The 19,199-nt window shown below is 35.1% G+C and overlaps 2 protein-coding genes across 5 annotated transcripts; one reads left to right on the forward strand and one right to left on the reverse strand.

Annotated features, from left to right (window-relative positions):
• Positions 1–144: 144 nt before the first annotated feature.
• On the reverse strand, positions 145–11,680 carry MIM (P-loop containing nucleoside triphosphate hydrolases superfamily protein). 3 transcript variants are annotated; one of them, XM_086236658.1, is made up of 29 exons: positions 11,337–11,680; positions 10,971–11,076; positions 10,699–10,832; positions 10,487–10,542; positions 10,056–10,142; positions 9,664–9,984; positions 8,799–8,918; positions 8,023–8,157; positions 6,924–7,000; positions 6,758–6,833; positions 6,460–6,534; positions 6,227–6,331; positions 5,647–5,816; positions 5,455–5,557; positions 5,223–5,335; positions 4,779–4,983; positions 4,230–4,361; positions 4,033–4,147; positions 3,857–3,942; positions 3,651–3,746; positions 2,887–3,023; positions 2,690–2,792; positions 2,058–2,137; positions 1,858–1,936; positions 1,626–1,683; positions 1,237–1,334; positions 1,015–1,109; positions 646–711; positions 145–363 (listed from the first exon to the last, which is right to left on the reverse strand). In XM_086236658.1, exons 1-28 carry the CDS (start codon positions 11,476–11,478, stop codon positions 654–656), a joined length of 3,162 nt encoding a protein of 1,053 aa, XP_086092784.1. In that variant the 5' UTR covers positions 11,479–11,680; the 3' UTR covers positions 145–363; positions 646–653. The 3 variants fall into 3 exon arrangements, with proteins under 3 accessions (XP_086092784.1, XP_086092783.1, XP_086092782.1); XM_086236657.1 differs by having other exon boundaries at positions 607–711; XM_086236656.1 differs by having other exon boundaries at positions 145–711.
• A 4,927-nt stretch (positions 11,681–16,607) lies between these two features.
• On the forward strand, positions 16,608–17,977 carry LOC147289611 (C2H2-like zinc finger protein). Of its 2 annotated transcripts, XM_086238208.1 has the most exons (2): positions 16,608–17,286; positions 17,320–17,977. In XM_086238208.1, the coding sequence occupies exons 1-2, from the start codon at positions 16,762–16,764 to the stop codon at positions 17,863–17,865; spliced, it is 1,071 nt and encodes a 356-aa protein (XP_086094334.1). In that variant the 5' UTR covers positions 16,608–16,761; the 3' UTR covers positions 17,866–17,977. The 2 variants fall into 2 exon arrangements, with proteins under 2 accessions (XP_086094334.1, XP_086094333.1); XM_086238207.1 differs by having other exon boundaries at positions 16,608–17,977.
• The last annotated feature ends 1,222 nt before the right edge of the window (positions 17,978–19,199 follow it).

The raw sequence follows: 19,199 nt of genomic DNA on the forward strand, positions 1-19,199 counted from the left end.
CAATATGTTATTTGTTGGGATCTCACAAAAGTCGTGTTGGAATTAGATATGTAGGAAAGGACGTGAACAACACAGCAATACAATCGGACCGGTTCCCTACAACTCGAAAAATTATAAGATATAACCGATAGAGTAAAAGAGAAATCTCAAAGTAATTAGACTCTATTAACTAACTAAAAATAATAGGAATATATAAACATTTCACATAATATACATAATAAAATTACGTAAAAAAACAAAATAAACAAATCAAAAATATATCTTTGGGCCAAGCACAAGATTCAGGCCCAAACTAGCACTCCTCTATTATGGGCCAGGCCTCCAGAGTTTAAGCGTTTTTAACAAGCCCACTAGAAGTGTAACCTATCAACAAAAAGAAGAAATCAAACCGATTAGATTTAGATTTAGAATTGCACTGCCAGCTACCTGTCCAAAAAGCTTGTCGACGATCACAAAATTTGTTGTTTTCAACTTTGTGTTTTGCACATATAGAGTTTCATTTAGTGCATTAGTCTCCACTAACAAAGGCTCGGATTAATTCCAAAAAGAAACCATTCGGCCTTCCAATGATACATACGGGTAAAGAAAGATCTAATCGAGCATTACCAGGTATGCGCATGACTAAACAAGTAAAATTAATCATACATGGCAAATCAAGTACGAGGAGCCGCCATTTGCTGCTTCTTTATCCTATCCCCGTTCTTCACCATGCTGTACCAAAAAACAATAAACAAATTCAATTTATCATGCCATTGATCAAGTAAATTGCTTTTCATATTGTTTGGTTCCAAAAGAAAAAGAGTTTCACAGACTGATATCTACAAAAGAAAATTTATTCCAGCACATGTAAAAACCAGATATTTAGACAAAGCTAGGCAGTAAGATAAATGGCATGCCACAACTCACAAGTGTATCATTAAAATATCTATAGTTCAAACTTCAAAGTGACGGCAAAAAATTTCCATACTGTCAATGACCTACAAAATCAAATCACATCCTTTCTTACACCATTACCTGATATCATGAGGGGTGATAAGTATCCACTGGGAGCCTTCTGCCAGTGCAAAATCAACAAGAGTGTCTAGGCTGATTTTCCGACTTACAGCATCCTGAAGATCAAATGCAATGCATAAAATTGTTGGTATGATCCATTCTTTTGCATCTTAAATAAAACAGCCAAGACAAGTATGAACACAATCTTATATCCTGGCATAAAGAACACGCTTAAACCCATACCATAAATACATCAAACTCATCCATTGCTCTAAATGGGGCTTCGGTCATTCCATGAAGAGCCAATGCAAAGCACAATGTTGAGAAGGAGCGTTCCCCACCTGATACAATCAGCTTTAGCATAAATGTTGATTTATGCCATATTTAAATTTAAAAAAAAAAACATGCTGAAGAAAATTCAATACGGTTTTCCACAGAGTAAAAATAGATAAGTAAACGAATAAAGATAACAATATAAATCATGATTATGAAAGTTTGAGAAGTCCCACATTACTTGAGTGAAAGCATAACCAATTAGTCAAATTGATTAAACAGTGAAATCATCGAGCAGTGATTTCACAAAAGCACAAACAAAAGGACAATCAGCCCTAGAAAATAGTTAAGATGAAAACCTGAAAGCCCTCTAGTGTCTCGAACAGTGTTGCTCGATGCATCCTGAGGCATCTTTACCTAAAACAAGGAGTACACAGCATCAAGTCTTCGAAGAACAAGGGGAATAACAAAAGAAACACCAAGCTGTCATAGTACTCAAGAGCAAGGTAAACAAAAGTAGCTCACTTAAACTACTGAAAGAAAAATTAGGCGGGTTAAAATGAGTAATACAAAATGAATCAAGTTTCTTACTTCAACAGAAAGGGTCCTCTTCTCATAACAAACCGTAATCTTTCCACTGATCCCTTTCTTTCCCAGATGGGAATTAAATCTAATAGGAATGAACAGATCAAAACATTTTTTTTAAGGTACTTTGTATTGGAATAAAACATATTTGGAAAAAAGAAAACACTATGATGAGTGTGATTTATTATTGTGAACAGAGAACATACTGCCATGTCAACTGGCGCTTTAGAAGAGTTGCATTTCTTTGGAACTTGCCACGTCGCATATCCAGGGCTTTCTGGCATGCCTGCAATTTAATAAAAAAGGAAAACATTCATGAGGAACTCTGGGCAGCAAGATTAAACATTTGGGGGAAGAGCTCAAAAAAAGCTAAAGATTAAAATTGGGGTTGGGTATCAGTAGAACATATCTCATACAAGGAATCAACCTTGCACAAACTACCAACAAAAAGTACTTCTCCAATCACCACTGTGCAGTAACATTTATTGGGTAATCCCTAAGCAAAAAGGCTCCTTTAAACAAGGGATAAACCAGGAAATATTCCTTCAACGGTCCACTTCACATATTAAAAGGTATATATGAAGGTTACATGCGAAGGAATTTACTCTAATTAGAAGTTTATATAGCATATACAATTTCTGTAAAGAACGAACAAAAAGAAAAAACTAGGAGTTTCTCTGTTCAACTATCATCTGCTATGAAGCAACAAATTGTTCGAGTACAAAATAAGTCGATGGCATAACAGGATCAAGGAGCACCCCATAAACAAGTTCGCTCTATAACTGTCCAAAAATTACAGTTAGAACACCAACAAAGCAATATGTATTCTAGAACTTACATTTAACTTTTCTCGAAAAGATTTGTATGTTTTCCGTTTTCGTAAAATCTTACGTTCCTTATTCTCATATGAGATTCGGAGGTCATCAATGGATTCAGTGTATCTGCATCACAAAATAAAAATAAAAATATCTGATTTATGCTGAAGCTTGGCTGTTGTCCAACGGATGAAATGAAGAGAGATCATCATTCAAATACCTCTGACTCTCTCGCTGAAGCCTCTGATTCAGCCTGGTTAATTGGGCGCTGAGTTGTTCCGGAGTGCTACCATCCCAATCACCTAAAGCTATAATTTCACTCTCAGGGCAAAGGATGGATGCCTTTCTACTATTCTCCTGCAGTTTCACAGTGCATAATCTAAGCAACTCATTGATACTTAAGCAAAAGCAAGATCTTTCATAAAAAAATATTCCAAAATTCACAAGAACAATTCAAGACACAAATATAAACATCAACCATAAAAGAAAGGGCAGTGAAAGCAGTTCAATTTAAGCATATTATCTTAAACAGCAAGGTGCCTGGAAATTTACAAATGTAAAGAGAAATGCAGGAGCAAAGGTGGAGTGTCAATGGGACACACAAAAAAACAACAAGCATATTAATAAATGGCAAAGTAAAATTTATGTGCTTATTAAACTTTAAAAGTTGTAAATACAAGCAAACAAGAAACTTGGGAATTGAAATCTGACGAACTTGTTTCTTAACAAAAGACAGTAGATACATATAAATCTAAGGCCAGAGAAATTATCTTGAATAATGAACTAGGTTCACATTTAAGAGAGAGTAAGGCCAGAGAAATTATCTTGAATAATGAACTAGGTTCACATTTAAGAGAGAGAGAGATTTGAACCAACTTCATCTTCCACACTCCAAATTTTTAGTCTCCATAGAACCAATATGAAACTGTTGGCTGTCAGGATTTAAAACATAATGCAAATGCAACAATAGGATGCAAATGATACCTCACGCTGATGCTCAAGATCCTGATAGTGTTTTTCTGCTTCTTTAATATCACGAAGGACCCTGTTCTTCATTACATCTTCATAATGAGCCTTCTCCTGAGATAAATATTCATATAGATAATAAAGATGTAGAACAATAAGAGCTACAGAACTAGCAAAGTACTAAAAACATATGTGTGTGTGAGTTTGAGGAAAGTGGAGGCAACCGCTTCTGCAGAATCTAGATTTCGTTCAATCTCCATCAAATCTCTCTCTGCTTCCTCAAAGGCATCAATGTCTCCTTTTGCTGATTCTATTTGTTTATCGGACACAAAGAACAAGTAAGATGAGAAGAGTGAACTATGGAACCAAATAGTTAAAAAGTTGAACAATGTTACCATACCACATAGATTCTCAAATGATACTTTAAGATCATTGGTCTTTGCTTCAGCCTCATCGATTTTGACTCGAAACTTTTTCAGCAAGATTTCTCTGTCTTGAATCTCCTCTTCGACTTTCTGATCACTCAAAATAAGATAACCTTAGCTTAGAAAACATACGTAATAAAGTCAATGACTCATAAAGTATTATGAAACTGACTGAAATTTCATGATGAAGCTCATCAACAGTTGACGCATGTGATGTACTAGCACCAGCAGCATATGCATGGTCAAAATCTTGAATTGCTAGTTTCTTAGACGTCAGATTACGGTCCGCATTGTTACACCTCCTCTGCACAAAATGAAAGAAGCAACAGATGATTAACATAACAGCATAAGTGAAACATATAGCCCAGGAAAATGGAGAATGAAAATCCGTGCAGCCAAATACAAATTGGACCAAGTATTCTTGGCTGAGTACAGTACATTGTGCCTTTTAAAGGTTAAGGTTTGTTACAACTTTTTTTAATCTTAATAGTCTCATTTCTCATGTCTAGCCATTTCTTTTAGATGTTTTAAAAAAGTGATAGTATTTGACTAACGTTGATACGGTATTAATTGAGTGATCATTAGTTATGTTATGTGCTTGGAAAATCTTACTTTTTGTACCGCCAGGTCAAACTGATATATAATTGGACAATTATATTAGTTTTTTATTTAAAAGGCATACACTCGTAATTGAAGAGAAGACACGAGCAAATATTATTACCTTCACACTATGGAGATTCTCTTGAAGATCCTGAAGTTTTACCTCTGCATCCCTTTTCCTCCTCCTGCACTGCTGAGCTTCTTCTTGTACACTTGATGCTTGTCTTTTAAGATCATTAATTTGATCCTCATAAGAACTACAGAGACGACCAGTTCTGATTCGCTTGTTGGGAGGAAGAATTGTCTGGACAGAATTACGAGAAAACCTAGAAAGAAGCCAGAAATAAATACTTCTTCTGAAACCCAAATTGTCTGAAGTTGAACCAGATGAAAATGGTAAAATATTAATTGTGCCAGAAAAATAAAACAGTAATAAATCCTTGCTCCAAGTCAAAATTATATTTTACAAGTAATAGAAAACTAGATTAAAAGGTAAGAAAACTGAACCAGTTGTAAATGTCAAAATTAAAGGCATTAAGGAACAGGACTTGCATCTGTGGCTTACATCTTATACCCATCTAAAGTATAAACCTCCTTCAGATTTTTGATCCTCGGGTCAAAAGCAACATCTTTTCCCACATCATAATTTCTCACAAGAACTTGCCTTTCAACACCTCCCTGTAAAAGTAAGCATAATTGAGCATACAACAATAAGTAAAAGTGAAGTTGAGGAAGATCAACAACTAATAGAATACACAATAAATCATTTACATGAGCAGAGAAATCTGTAAATTTACCATATCTACCAAGACATTTACAACAGTATGATTTTCAGAATTAAGAACGGAAAAAGTTGTAGGGTGCCTTGTTTCCGGAAGCATGTGAGGAGGTATATTCAACCTGCACCAGAAAGTAAGAGGGGAATTATGCAGTCAGAAAGAATCAACATGCACTGAATGAGACAGCAAACTGAAGAATTAAAGATCTACCTTGGTAATGAAAAGTCATATATGATAATCTGAAGGTGGCTGTAGTTTGCTTCCCTTGCACATGCTCTCAGAAGCAGAGAGTCTTTATGATTTGTTACAATGAAAGCATTGAGCAACCTTCCAATGGCATGTTCAACAGCAGGAGCCCAGACATCGCCATTAGTCAAAGTCTGCAAAAACAATCAGTACATTAAGATGTAGCACTTGGCATGTAGTTGCAAGTGGCAGAAAAATTGATTTCCATCCACATAAATAAAAGCTAGCTAGAAGAAACTAAGTAAATAGAATAGTACTAAGGGAAACTATTTATTGTAAGTTTGTAACACTGTAAATGATGGGCATTGTTAACAGAATAAAAAATAAAAAAAACATTAAGCAATATGCCTGCATTAAGGAATGGAACATGTCACTAGAAGTTCTGGAATTCCAATGACATGTGCGTTCTTCCTTATCACATAACCAACCCTTCTCATTCAAAATCATTGAATTTTGTAACAGTTAAATATAAGAAGTGCAAAAACGAGATTGCATAATGGAAGTTCAGTGTACTTGTCCATATAATGCCGATTTCCACACTTACCAAATGGGCACCAATTGGACCAATAGGAGGGCTTTTAAATCTCTGGTGGTATCTCTCAATCGCACGTAGAAGGTTCATCACTCTATCTCCACCAAAAGCTGTGACCTGTTTGAGCAAAACATTTTGAGAATTTAGTTGTTTCTAGTAAAAATGGACTGCATTTGCATGTGTCCACACAGAAAAGGCTCTGTTGTTTTCTCATGCATCTGAGACCACAAGATAGAGTTCCTCACCTTGTTGGTTTGGTTTTGCTGAAGCTCACGGATGGAAAATGAGATTTCACGAAGCCTCTTGTCATAATTTTGAATCTAAAACATCAACAATGTTATTAAAATTACATCCAAGAATGAAAGCTATTAACTCTGACAAGTTTTCATTAACATTATAAATATGAGAGAGAAGAACCCAAGAAAAGGGTGACAACAAGTTGCACTACAATATTTCTAAGTTATTAAATCAACCAAATAAAAAGGGTGACAACAAGTTGCGCAAACAATTTCAAGTTATTAAACCAAGTCAAATATTCCACACCAGTTCAGCTATCTCTCTGATTTCACTAGCTGTCTGGCGTACACTTTCTGATAATGCACTATCTTCTTCCTTCAACCTAAAATATCAGTGGATGCAACTGCGATTAGGTTAAATCTCCCAGGACAGCAGTGCAAAACATAAACTGATGAAATTAATGATTTTAAACCTTGTAAGCATTGATTCAACAGTAGCAACCTCATTTTGGAGTTCCTTTAGCTTTTCCTCTATTGCAGATTCTTCTGCCTGCAACAATATCAAAATTAGTGGTGTAAAAGCTGTTACTTCAAAGATGCTTAGAAATGGTAACTTAGGCATTTACATGCCACTCTTGTTGAATAAGGGTGCCTGAAACAGTGTCATGCAGCAATTAAAGAAGGATTTATCCCTAATTTTGAATAAGGGTAAAGTTGCCATTAAAAAAGTCATTAAAAGTTGGATATGGAAATGAATTTTTTGGGTGTGAATAGCATCACCCCATTATAAATTCAAGTCACTAGAAGGGTGAGACCTGGGGTTCAACGACTGGCAAATGCATTTACATGTAATTTAATGCACTCTGGCACAAAATTAGAGTTTTGTAAATCATGGTTATTTTTCATTATCAATCTAGTGTCAGGGTTCTCTACAAGATTATAAGGGTTTTAATGTTTTATCAGTTGTTTAGTTTTCCTACATTGAGAAATATTATCCTGTAAGACGAAGAAGCTTCTCATTTCAAAAATTCAATCCAAGAGTCCATAGTATTGTTTTCATTAATACCCAAAGAATCGAATTTGATGATGGAACATTGACTATTGAGTATTAAGGCAAAGCTGCATACAGCTTTAATTGCTTTAAGAAGCTGCAAACCAGAATTTCCTGCAAGTACAATTACCGAATTTCTGGAATCTTTCAACCATCAAGATATCTCCTAATCTTTTGACAGCATACCTTTAAACCCTATGTCCTTTTCTCCATCATCACAACCATTTAATACCATGTCACTCTAACTTTAGCTCAACGCATAACCGTAGAGGCAAGTTTTGAATTCTGTCCTATGTCAGCACCTACTAAATAAGCCTTTTTTTGTCATGGCCTATTAAGTGGACTAAATCATCTAAGACTATAATGAATCATTATTTCAGAAAATTGGTATTAATAGTACTCCAAGGAAAAACAAAACGAAGAAAGAACAAACTTGTGTGCAATTAGTTTTGCCAACATGCTCTTGAATATTTAATATACTACCTTTCAATATGGTGGCACACAACAGAAAACAGAAAAACCTGTGAATTTTGGACATGCTGCTCCTGGGCATCCTGAACTTGTTGCTGAAGAGACCTAACATAGTTCATCTTCTTCTGTTTCTGGTTAGTATTGCGTCCATATTCTTCTTCTAGCTCATACTTCTCTCTTGTAGCCTGGGAAAAGAATTTTGCATCCATAAAAAGTATATCAAGACACTTGAAAGGATATAATATTTACATGACCAATAAAAGAACAACTGGTTATCAGAAATAGGAATTAGACAGATAAACATAACTCAAGTAGACAAAGATATTTAGCAAGGTAATCCATACTTGCAATTGCAGCGTGATAAACATTTTCAGCATCTGTTTGTAAACCAAAAAGTAGCTAAATATCACTGCTGAAAGTTTCTTTTGAGATGACTTACTAGTGAAAAGCATTTTCAGCAGAACGTACGTTTATGAAATTTACTTGTTCTCAAGTAATTTTAGGGGGGCAATTAGTTGATCAAGAAGGATATCGAATGGTGGTAGAAGGCTTGACTTTATTCTGGAAACACTTCTCATAAGTCAGTTTATGCTTAGTTTTCCTTTAAATAGTCAGGTCAACAGATTTATAAAGTAGCACAAAGAAAAAAGAAAATCTTCATTCCTGAAAGCTGTTTTCCACCCTAGCATACTAGTTTGACAAATATTAATCTGTTCTTGCTTTGTTTAGATTTTTATTTTTTCACTTTTAAGGGGGGGGTGGGGAAGAGAGACAAATATGTATCCTTCACTCAGATGCCTTTTCAAAAAAAAAAATATTAACATACCAATGCTATTGTCTGTTGCAATTCTTCTTTCATTCTCCTAACTTCTGATGTCTTTTCCATCATGCATGCAATTTCAGATTTCTTCAAGGTAAAGTATTCGCTCAGTTTCTCCACTCGACCCTGTGAAATAAGATAAAGCAATATAAATAAGATCCAAATGTTCTAGAATTTTTCTGTTTTGTATTCCCTCAAAACCTTTCAAAGATATGGACTTTATTCTCCTTATCGTTGCTTTATATTCTATTAATATCTTTCAACTAAGTCATGAGTGAATCATTTATAGGTAAGAAATTATCCAAAGCCTTTAGTTTCATTATCAAAATCAAATAATTACAGCAACACGAAATGCATGGTCTCAATAACACTTAAAACAGGCAGTCCATTCTAATTAGGATTCAGAAAAAAAAAAAAATAATAATAATCAATTTGTCAAACATTTGGGAAGATAACAGAGGTTAATATTCGGGTAACACTATTTTAATATTTTAATTCAGAAGAAAATACTTCTACAGAATGTCAAAGAAGTTTGACGAGTTCATAAAGCGGAGAAATATTTCAAAAAGAGATGTTTGCTGGAACTTGGCAACTCATAGTAGTAGGGGATTTAGACAGGAGTTAATCAACCAAATCCAACAATCATGCTTAACAGAAAACACATAAATGTCCTGTCCCTAAAGAGAGATTTCTAGCTGTGCCTCTACCTTAAAGCACTCTGCATGAATAACTGCTTTTGATAGATTAGAAGGGAATGAATAAATACAATACAATACAATACAATATGATGTGGCATCTCTAAACTGGCACAACAACTTCAAGTTTCAAATTTAGAAAGATATCTATGGCAATGCCAAGAGTTTATACTCACAATATTCTGATCAATTTTAGCTTGACAAAGAGGTACACGATCTTTCAGCTTTCCAATTTTTGCATTCTGCTCCTGGAGTTGCTTGTCTACATCATATACCCATGACCAAGCAAGCTTCTTTTTTAACTGCTTTAATTGTTGAGATATTTCCTCAACATGCTCCATGTTTTTAATCTTTTCTTGCAATTCATTAAGTTCCCTTTCTATGGGTCTTATTGAGCCCTCTAATTCATCAACAACAGCACTTGCCTTCTCCAACTGTTTTTCAATGTTTTGCAAAAGATCTTCAAGTTGCTGAAGAAGCGTGGCCTTGAAAAAGAACTGAGCAATCAAGTGTTAGTATAGCACACCTATTGAACTCTGCTCAGAAAACATGCAACGCATAACATCACCTTAAATTTGTCTTTATCATTCCCAGAATGCAAAAACTCTCTACTTTTGTCTTGACTCATTATTACACATGGATTCTCAACATCAATCTGCACAGCATAAAGCAAAGAACCATAAACATCCATAGCAGGAGTCTAAATGCCAAGAAGAGAGAGGTTGAAATACATATAATGCAAGCCAATAATTATTAAAAATTACTAAATTCCGCTAAATACAGATTTATCCCTCAATCAGACATGCCACCCTCATGAAACAACAAAATAATAGAGAACAACCTTGTTATTCAAATATGTTAATATAAAGGAAACAGATTGTCCCTTAAACTTATTGAGACAATGCTTATTTAAGTACCTACTAGGCACCATATACATGGGTAACCCATACAAACAGCTGATGCAAAGTAGAGTAAGCAAGTAATAGGAACAACACTCACATTAAAATGTTCTACTAGCTCTCGGAGGTCCTCTTTCCGACTAGCAACCTTTCTTCCTGTCAAACTCCTCAGATGGAGAACAAGGTCAAATGAATACCACAACCTCATGAATCAATGTTCTAGCACTAAAGTGCAATAAAACAGATTATATTAGAAACAAATTCTATGAACACCATTATATAAAATAGATTATATAAACATGGAATTTAAACCTTGTTGGTCCTTTAAAACAGTGGCAGTTGTAGCTCCAGAAATCTTGCGTTCTACAATTATGACATCGCCATATATTTCAGGCTTAAAAGCATCCTCCCCTTGATTTTTGAGTTCCACATGGACAACAGCATAACTGCATTGAAACATGGCAGATAAAACTTAGAGACTACAAAAAAAAATTATGTAGATTGGGAACAGATTTTTGAAAGCTGAAGGACTAAACACCATATTAAAAGTATATGTAAGAGTCTCAAAGGCAAACGCCACAAACCTACAACCAGTTTTTATAAAATCCTTCAACGTAGACCCCCTTTGAGTATCTTTAGCTCGACACCCAAATGCAACACACAGAGCAGTGAGTATTGCACTTTTACCACCTACAAGAACCCAAAAAAAAAAAAAAACAATAATCACAAATTTCAAACACCCAATTTAACAAACACATAGCACACACTACTTATGGAAAAATAAAATAAAATAAAATAAAATCCTATACGAAAGGGACAATACACTCGTATAAGGTTAACAATAAATTTAGCACCCAAAGAAAATAAAACAAACATAAATTCGTGCATTATGTATAGAATTCACAAACCCAATTCAAACTACATAGAGATAGAGAAAGAGGAGGGCTTACTTCCATTTTGACCGGTGATGAAATTGACCGAGTCGCCTATCTCGATCTGCAAGCTACTGTGGCACATGAAGTTCTCCAGTCGGATTCTCTTAACGATGCCTGCTTCGGAACGCCTACGAAGGCTGGAGATTGGTTCACCCATGGCTGGTTCTGTATGCTAGGGTTTTCTTGAATAGGAAAGAAAGAAAACCCTAGAAAACGAAATTGAAAAAGGAATTTAGGGAAGGAGGAGGACTCGAGGAGGGAACTGTTAGTCTGTAGAGAGAAAGTGTATTTGGCGGGAAGATAGAACTGCTGAGTGGGACTGACGCGTTTGTTTGCTTTAGAAGGGTTTTGACTTCTCACTATAGTAGTAAGGGTTAGTGTCTTACAGACTAGAGCCTAGGGACATGTTTGACGGTTTGGCTGTCTTTTGAGTTTTGACTAAAGGTAATTCCACAAATATTTTTTTTTTTCTCACTTTTGCGGCTTTTGCCCCGACTATGAAAAATAAAAATGATTTTTTGAACTTTTGGTATCTGAACTTTGGGCTTTATCCCAACTAGGCACTTAAACTATTATTTGTCATAATTTGATATCTAAACTTTTATTTTGTTTTAAATTGGTATATAATATGACTTTGGTGAAAAAATACTAACAAAATTTAGTCATATATGTTGCACATGTCTTATACCCAAGATCAATTTGATTTATTCACAATCTTAAGTTGACTAAAATGCCCCTAATTTCATGTCTTATTTGATAAAAGTCATATCATATACTAAATTAGGACAAAATAAAACTTTAGGTGTGAAATTATGACAAATAATAATTTAGGTATTTAGTTTGAACAAAGTCCAAAGTTCAGGTACCAAAATTAAAAAAGACCCAAATAAAAATAAAAATAGTGACTATTTGGTGTAGTATTTGTGGGATGAGGGCTTTAGTTCAAATTTCATTAATGCCAATTGTTAATAATAATTTTTTTTAAAAAAAAGCAAATAGGCCCCTTCCATCTTTCTCCCCCTCTCTTTAAAGAGTAAGATAAGGGAGAGGAAGGCGACGGCTTGTGGACAACCCACACTTGACCTTACCCTATCTTTTTAGAGAGAAAAACAAAGGGGGGGGAGAGAGAGAGAGAGAGAGAGAGAGAGAGACTTGTGGTGGGGATAGGGGCGAATCCAAGATTTCCAAGTAGACTTGGCTAAACTTAGCTTACCAAATATTTTTGTCATAAAATAAAAGTTACACATAATTAGGGGGGACGTAATGAGCTTTACACATCAAAATACATATCTAAGCATAAAAAACCACACAAAAAAGATAACAAAACAACAATTAAACATACAATGTAAATACTATATAAAGACTATCTAAGTTGGGCCATACGTTTCTTCACTGAGTAAAAATCATCAATTATCGATTCATTATCAATACTATTAGAAAATTCTCATTCAATATGAATCATATAATCAGCAATAAACTTATCATCTATTTTGTTTCGAAGTCGATTTTTAATAAACCACATAGATGAAAATAATCGTTTCGTCGTTGATGTAGAAACAGGAATAATCAACATCATACGAATCAATCTAACAATCAAGTAGTAGTCTTCTGCCAACCCTCTTTCCACTATAGTTGACATAATGTAGCAATGGAATCTATTTTGAATTTTTTGCCTTCTGGGGATTGAGGGAATTGGGAAAAGGAGAAGGAAACAAAAAAAACAAATATTTTATTTTTTGGTTAATCTTTCCACATGCCACGTGACTACAAGTCTTTAAGAGTCAAGACTACAATGATGCTTAATGCACAGTAAACATAAAAAGTAGGTACTAGGCATTTTTATTTATTTGAAAATAGGTACTAAGCTTAAAAAAATAAATAAATCACCTGGGCTGTAGGCTTGTAGCCCAGGCAGCCCATAAGGTAGATTCGCCCATGGTGGGGACAGCGATGTCGACGAGGTGGGTGGGTAGGGGGTGGATTTTGGGTTTTGGTTGTTCTTTTTCTTTATAGTTGGGGGCAAAGTCTGTGAAAAAACAAATTTTTGGGGTCTTAAAAGTAGATAAAGGGGTCCCTTTTAGAATTACTTTTGATTAAAAGTTGGGCGGGCCTAGGTCGGGACCAAGTGGGCCAAGTTGGTGAAACAAGTCGGACCACAACAGGCCATCAAAAAAAGTTTTTTGCTCAATGAGCCCAGGTGGGTTAGTGAGATATCGAGCCATCAGGTCCAGTGATGATATGGCCCAAATAAGAAATGGGGTAAAACAAGAGAGTAATGTTGTGCGTGACGTACCATACCAATAGGGGCAATAGGGGCAATAGGCAATAGCACCGTTACTGACTCACTGCTTTTACAACGCCACATGATCTGTAGAAACGACGCAGCACAATTGCGTGAAACAAAACAGCCGTAACCAGCCATACCACGCCACGTCAGTACTCAGTCTAGACTTTGATCCAGTATAAATCTTCAAGAATAACAAATATTCGGAGTTTGGAGGCTCATCTAGCCATCTAGGCTAGCCCAACCCAATACGGGTCGTGATTCTCTCTCTTTTTATGGACCCCACCTCCTGTTAAGGAATCCAAATTACATTTCGTTATCAATCCCTGCAAATCATAGATTATAACGAATCACAGGCATGGTCTACAATCATATTATAATCAAGATTTTTCTCTAACAAAAAATTTAGGCATAAATTCAATTTAGAAACATAATTATATATGCTATTTTAACAGGATTTACGAACTTTCAAATATTTTAAATATGCACCTGATTTATTATGTAAATTGAAAAATAAAATTATGTTTATCAATTTATTGAGAGATCAGTTAAATTTCAACTTGGCTTTTGTTAACGGGGATTAATTGGCGACGTGTCACCAACTCAGCATACATTTCCCGCCAAATGAGCAACATATGTCCACTTGACATGGGCACACACACCCATCACCTCTTTCCCGCTCGTCGAACACTCTCCTGACCATTTAGTCTCCAAAAAATATCACGTTTCCCCCAAATTTGAATATAAATCTCTTACTTATGTTCAACGAGCGAGAAATAGATGATGACTTTGTGGACCCGTGTCAGGGATTAGGTGGACCTGTGTCGCTCATTTGGCGAAAAATGAGCGACACGGGTCCACCTAACCCCTGGCACGGGCCTACAAACTCTCACTCTCTCTATTATTATTAAATTGTGGGCCCGTGTCGCTCATTTGGCGGGAAATGTTTGCTGAGATAGCACCACGTTGTCAAATAATTCCGGTCAGCAAAAGCCAAGCTGTCATTTAACTGATATTTCAACGAATCAATGGACAGAAATTTATTTTTTAATTTAGATAATAGATCGGGTGTATATTTGAAATATTTTAAAGTTAATGGACCTCATTGAAATAGCTTATATAGTTATGTATCTAAATTAAATTTATGCCAAAAATTTAATACTTATAGTTCTTGTTTTTTTTTTTTTTATAAACTTTTATAATTCTTTTCAATATATGTATATATAGGAAGGCACTATTGGCTATCCCAAAAAGTTTCCATAAACCCACTTCTCACCTATGATTACTACTTAATATTCTACATTATAGGACATCTATGTCATGGGGGATGGGACCATCGAGGTTCGAAATCTAGAGCCGGTTGGAGGCTTGAAATCCATAGCCAAATCTCAAGATATATATAGGTTTCGAAATCTAATGCCATTCGTTCATAAATTGAAGTCCAATTTTGAGGTTCAAAGTTTAAAGTTCAGGGTTTTAGCTCAAGTTACGAGTAGTAAGTTTAGATTTTGTGGTTGAAAACCTTAGTTTGTTCTAGAAAAATTATAAAAAAATTAACGGCAATTTTGATCATAGATTGATAAAATTAGTGTCAATATACATATTTTATTAGTACAATATAAAATTTAAATTTCACTTGTATTCACACAAATTCAATGATATGCAAACCATTGTCCATAAGCTATAGTTTCCACAACTTAAATTCTACATTTCTTTGTTTAGCTACTTTTGCACATTTTAAATGTATTTTCAATATCCAATATCGAGATTAAGAGGCATGCTAGCTAACATTTTATTTGTTCATTGTATGCTAATTTTGATATAGTTGCATGACTTCACTTTAAATCTTTTTTTTTTTTTTTTTTGTAAAATTGTTGATGTTAAATCGTGTGAATTTCCTATAAAATATATTATATGAAATAATGATTATGTGTTGTAAAACACAATTAAAGAAATAAAAAAAAATTATGATTTAAGAACGACTGACGTGTCACTTGGTAGTTGTCGTGGATTGTTATATGCCACACGTCGAACTATTATTGAAGCATTTAACTTGGATGCGGTTAGAGAAATCCACATATTACAATTATAAACTTACCATTATATGGTAATACTCCAAGTTAGGTCTTGTCAAAATTATCATTATAAATAATTATCCTTTAAAATAAATCATATGAAATAATGATTTAGGTATTGTTAGAAAAGATAAATAATGATTAAGGAATGACCGACGTGTCACTTGATAGTTGACGTGGGTCGCTTTGTCTTACACGTCACACTATGATTGATGTTTGAAACTTGGATGCAGTCATAGTTATCCATGCAATGCACTTAGAAATGTGTGAAATCTCATTAAAAGTAATTCTCCAATTCAGGAAAGTTGTTATGTACCCTTTGAACGTAATCCAGACTGTTGCTACGCACCTAATTATATTTGGGCATGTAATAATAGAGTATATGGAGAAGGGATTTGGTGGTAAATACAAAAAGTCTTAAAAAATTAAGAAATATCATATTGAAATTCCAATATCCAAGAGCAAATTTCACCATTTTCTTATGCTAAAAGTTGAACCAAGAATTGACAAGCAATGTGCATGATGTTCTATAAGGCCAACAAATATAAAATTTATCTGTTTTTTTATTTTATTTATGAAATTGTACTATAGAATCAAAAGAAAACAACCACAATAAACTTATAAACTAAGCAAACCAAAAAAAAAAAAATGAAACTTAAAAAGGAGCAAAAATGTGAAACAAACTTCATTTTTTGATTTATATTTTTGTTTTGAAGGTTTATTTTTAGCCTGTATTTGCAAAATATTACTACTTTATTAGTTGGATATGATAATAATGGCACCATATATGCACCTATAAGGCCTATGTATAAGAGCTATATATCATGCACCATTTGGCCACAACCTCTGAAGGACACCTTAAAATTTCCCATTATTCATTCTGACCTTTCTGGTTTTGTTCCTTTTGCGTAAGGAATGCTTGTCACCTACTCCTCTACTAAAGAGTCCTATTAACTTTCACACTCTGCTTCTCCTCATTCTCTTCTTCCTCTTCATCCTCTCCCTTGAGATTTAGAAGAGAATTGAGGGGTACTTCTGCAAATTGCAAAAGCACTACTCTGCTCTTCACTACTCTTCATCAATGGAAAAGGGTAGGATCTGTAAGATCTGCAACAAGCGTTTCGCCAATGGCAAGGCCATGGGTGGTCACATGAGATCTCACCTGGCCATGGCCAAGCTTCCTTTTCCTCCCAAGAAGCGGCTGCCGCCACTGCCGCCTTCGCCGCCGCAGCAACTCAGCAACTCGTCCGAGTTGTCTCCATTTTCGTCGCCTCCACGCAACACTCGTTTCAGCAAAACCAACGCCGCCACCATGCATATGAAGTCTTCGCTTCCTCGGCTGTTGAACCCCGAGCCGTCTCTGGATTCGAGCGAGACCGAGTCGTGTGCGAAGAACCCAACTCGGAGAAGATCCAAACGGCGTCGTAAGACGATGATGGTGAAAGCGGTGGTGGAGCCACCGCCGCCGCAGCCTTTTGAGGCGGAGCAGCAGGTGAGTTCTGTTTCTGATTCTGATGATATTTCATCAACTGAAGATGGTGCCATGTGTCTTATCATGCTTTCAAGGGATACATGGGATCGACCCAAACAAGTCAAAAAGGAAGTGGTTGACTCTTTTGAGGCCGAGGCCGAGGCCAAGGAGGAGGAGGAGAAGGAAGAAGAAGGCGAAGAAGACTCGCCTTCCCGGGCACGAGTACTCACTCGTGCCCGGACTGAGGCCAAGTTCAAGTGCGAAACATGTAACAAAGTGTTTCATTCTTACCAGGCTCTAGGAGGCCACAGGGCAAGCCACAAGAGAATGAAGAACCCAGAAGTGCTCGATGAGGACGAAGATTTCAAAGTAGAAGAGGAAGAAGGTGATGATGATGCTGCTAATGGGAATGGTAATGGTAATGGCAATGCTAATGGTAATGATAATGATAACGGTAATTTGGTTGTTGAACATGAGACGAAGACAATTGAGTGTCCATTTTGTTTCAAATTGTTTGATTCAGCTCAAGCGCTTGGTAGGCACACGAAGGTTCACTATCGCACTGATGTTGGCAATGCTCGACTCTCATCATCTTATGCTAATTTTAAAGACAATTTGGTAATAGATCTCAATCTCCCAGCACCAGAGGCAGAGGAGGAGGAGGAAGAGGAAGAAGAAGTTAGCCAGGTTGAGTTTCCAACAGTTTCTGAGTGATTGCAGATTGATATTGCAAAACAAGTACTTACAAAGCTTCTCAAAGTACTTGATTAACAACTTAATTAGAGAGGTAAAAGTTTTCATCATGTTATTTTCTTTTAAACACAGGGTTTGTCTATAGACTCTATACTCATCATGAATTAGACATTTCCAATGCCCTTTTACAGTGACTTTATACACAGTGATGATTTTTCTTTCGGAGATTTAGTTGAGTGTTTAATTTCTTGGAAATTGTGATAATTTCTTGCTTATTGGTTTCTGATGCATGAGATAAAATGAATTCCATGATGTATGACTTTACAATTTCATATACCCAATTAGTGGAGATAAGACAGTAGCTTTTTTATTTTACATCATCACTTCATTTTATTTGCATAATAGAAATGTTATATAAGTGAGGAGTTACATTGAAGTAGCCCTTGTTTTTGCTACTGTATTTAGTTATTTTTACCAAATTAACTGTTTTCCTCACTTTTCTCATATGAAAAAATCAAATATATAAAAGTTTAGAGAGAGAGAGAGAGAGAGAGAGAGAGAGAGAGAGAGAGAGAGAGAGAGAGTTCATGAAAAATTTGTATGTTTTTGTTTGGATGTGAGATTAGCTTCTACCTGTCACTCCCTCCTTTATAGTTTGCACAGTTGGTGAAGAAGTCAAGAGTGTAAACTCTGTTCCTTCTTATCTTCAAAAAATTTCTAGTAGGACTTGTGTGTGACCCCTATAAAGTGAAGCCATGCATATGGTCAAGCATGACATATAGCCACTCACATAATGCCCTTTCGCAATTAAAGGTTTTAGAATCAATTCTCATAAATATGAGGCCAAATGTATGTTTAATTTTTCAGCCCAAGACCTCCAACTTGCCCATAATTATTGATTACCCATGTATTTTAATATTATTTAATTATAATCCAAATGGACCCTTGGTTTTCTCCAATATCAATCCTTTGAAACTCTTTTCAGGAAGCAACGAAAAAATAAACTCTTTCAAAATCGTGATTTTTGATATTAAATTTTGGGGATAAGTTCCAGATCTGCTTGATTTTCAGTTTAATTTCAAAGATAATTTTTTAACTAATAATTTATTATATAAACCTATTCATCAATATGCAATATACACACGGAATGCAATTTATTTGTTAGATTTTATTATTTGGACTTGGAGAGCATAACGATGTCCAATATTTTTTGTCCTAAAACCACATTCTATTGGATGTGGGATTGGTTGTCAAGTTAATATTTGAGGATGTAAGACTACGAATATATATATATATATATATTACAAGAAATGTTATATATATTTTCAAATTATCAAAATGTTATTTGAACGTCT

Source organism: Dryas octopetala, chromosome 3 (assembly GCF_963921425.1).
Source record: "Dryas octopetala chromosome 3, drDryOcto1.1, whole genome shotgun sequence".
In the NCBI taxonomy this organism is placed as follows: Eukaryota; Viridiplantae; Streptophyta; class Magnoliopsida; order Rosales; family Rosaceae; genus Dryas; species Dryas octopetala.

Coding starts and splice junctions, on each gene's coding strand:
- MIM (XM_086236658.1), bottom strand. CDS start 11,478: ATGGGTGAACCAATCTCCAGCCTTCGTAGGCGTTCCGAAGCAGGCATC. Junction 6,535..6,757: donor TCAGAGAGATAGCTGAACTG/GTGTGGAATATT, acceptor TTGATGTTTTAG/ATTCAAAATTATGACAAGAG. Junction 5,817..6,226: donor GTCCAATTGGTGCCCATTTG/GTAAGTGTGGAA, acceptor TTGTTTTTGCAG/ACTTTGACTAATGGCGATGT.
- LOC147289611 (XM_086238207.1), top strand. CDS start 16,762: ATGGAAAAGGGTAGGATCTGTAAGATCTGCAACAAGCGTTTCGCCAAT.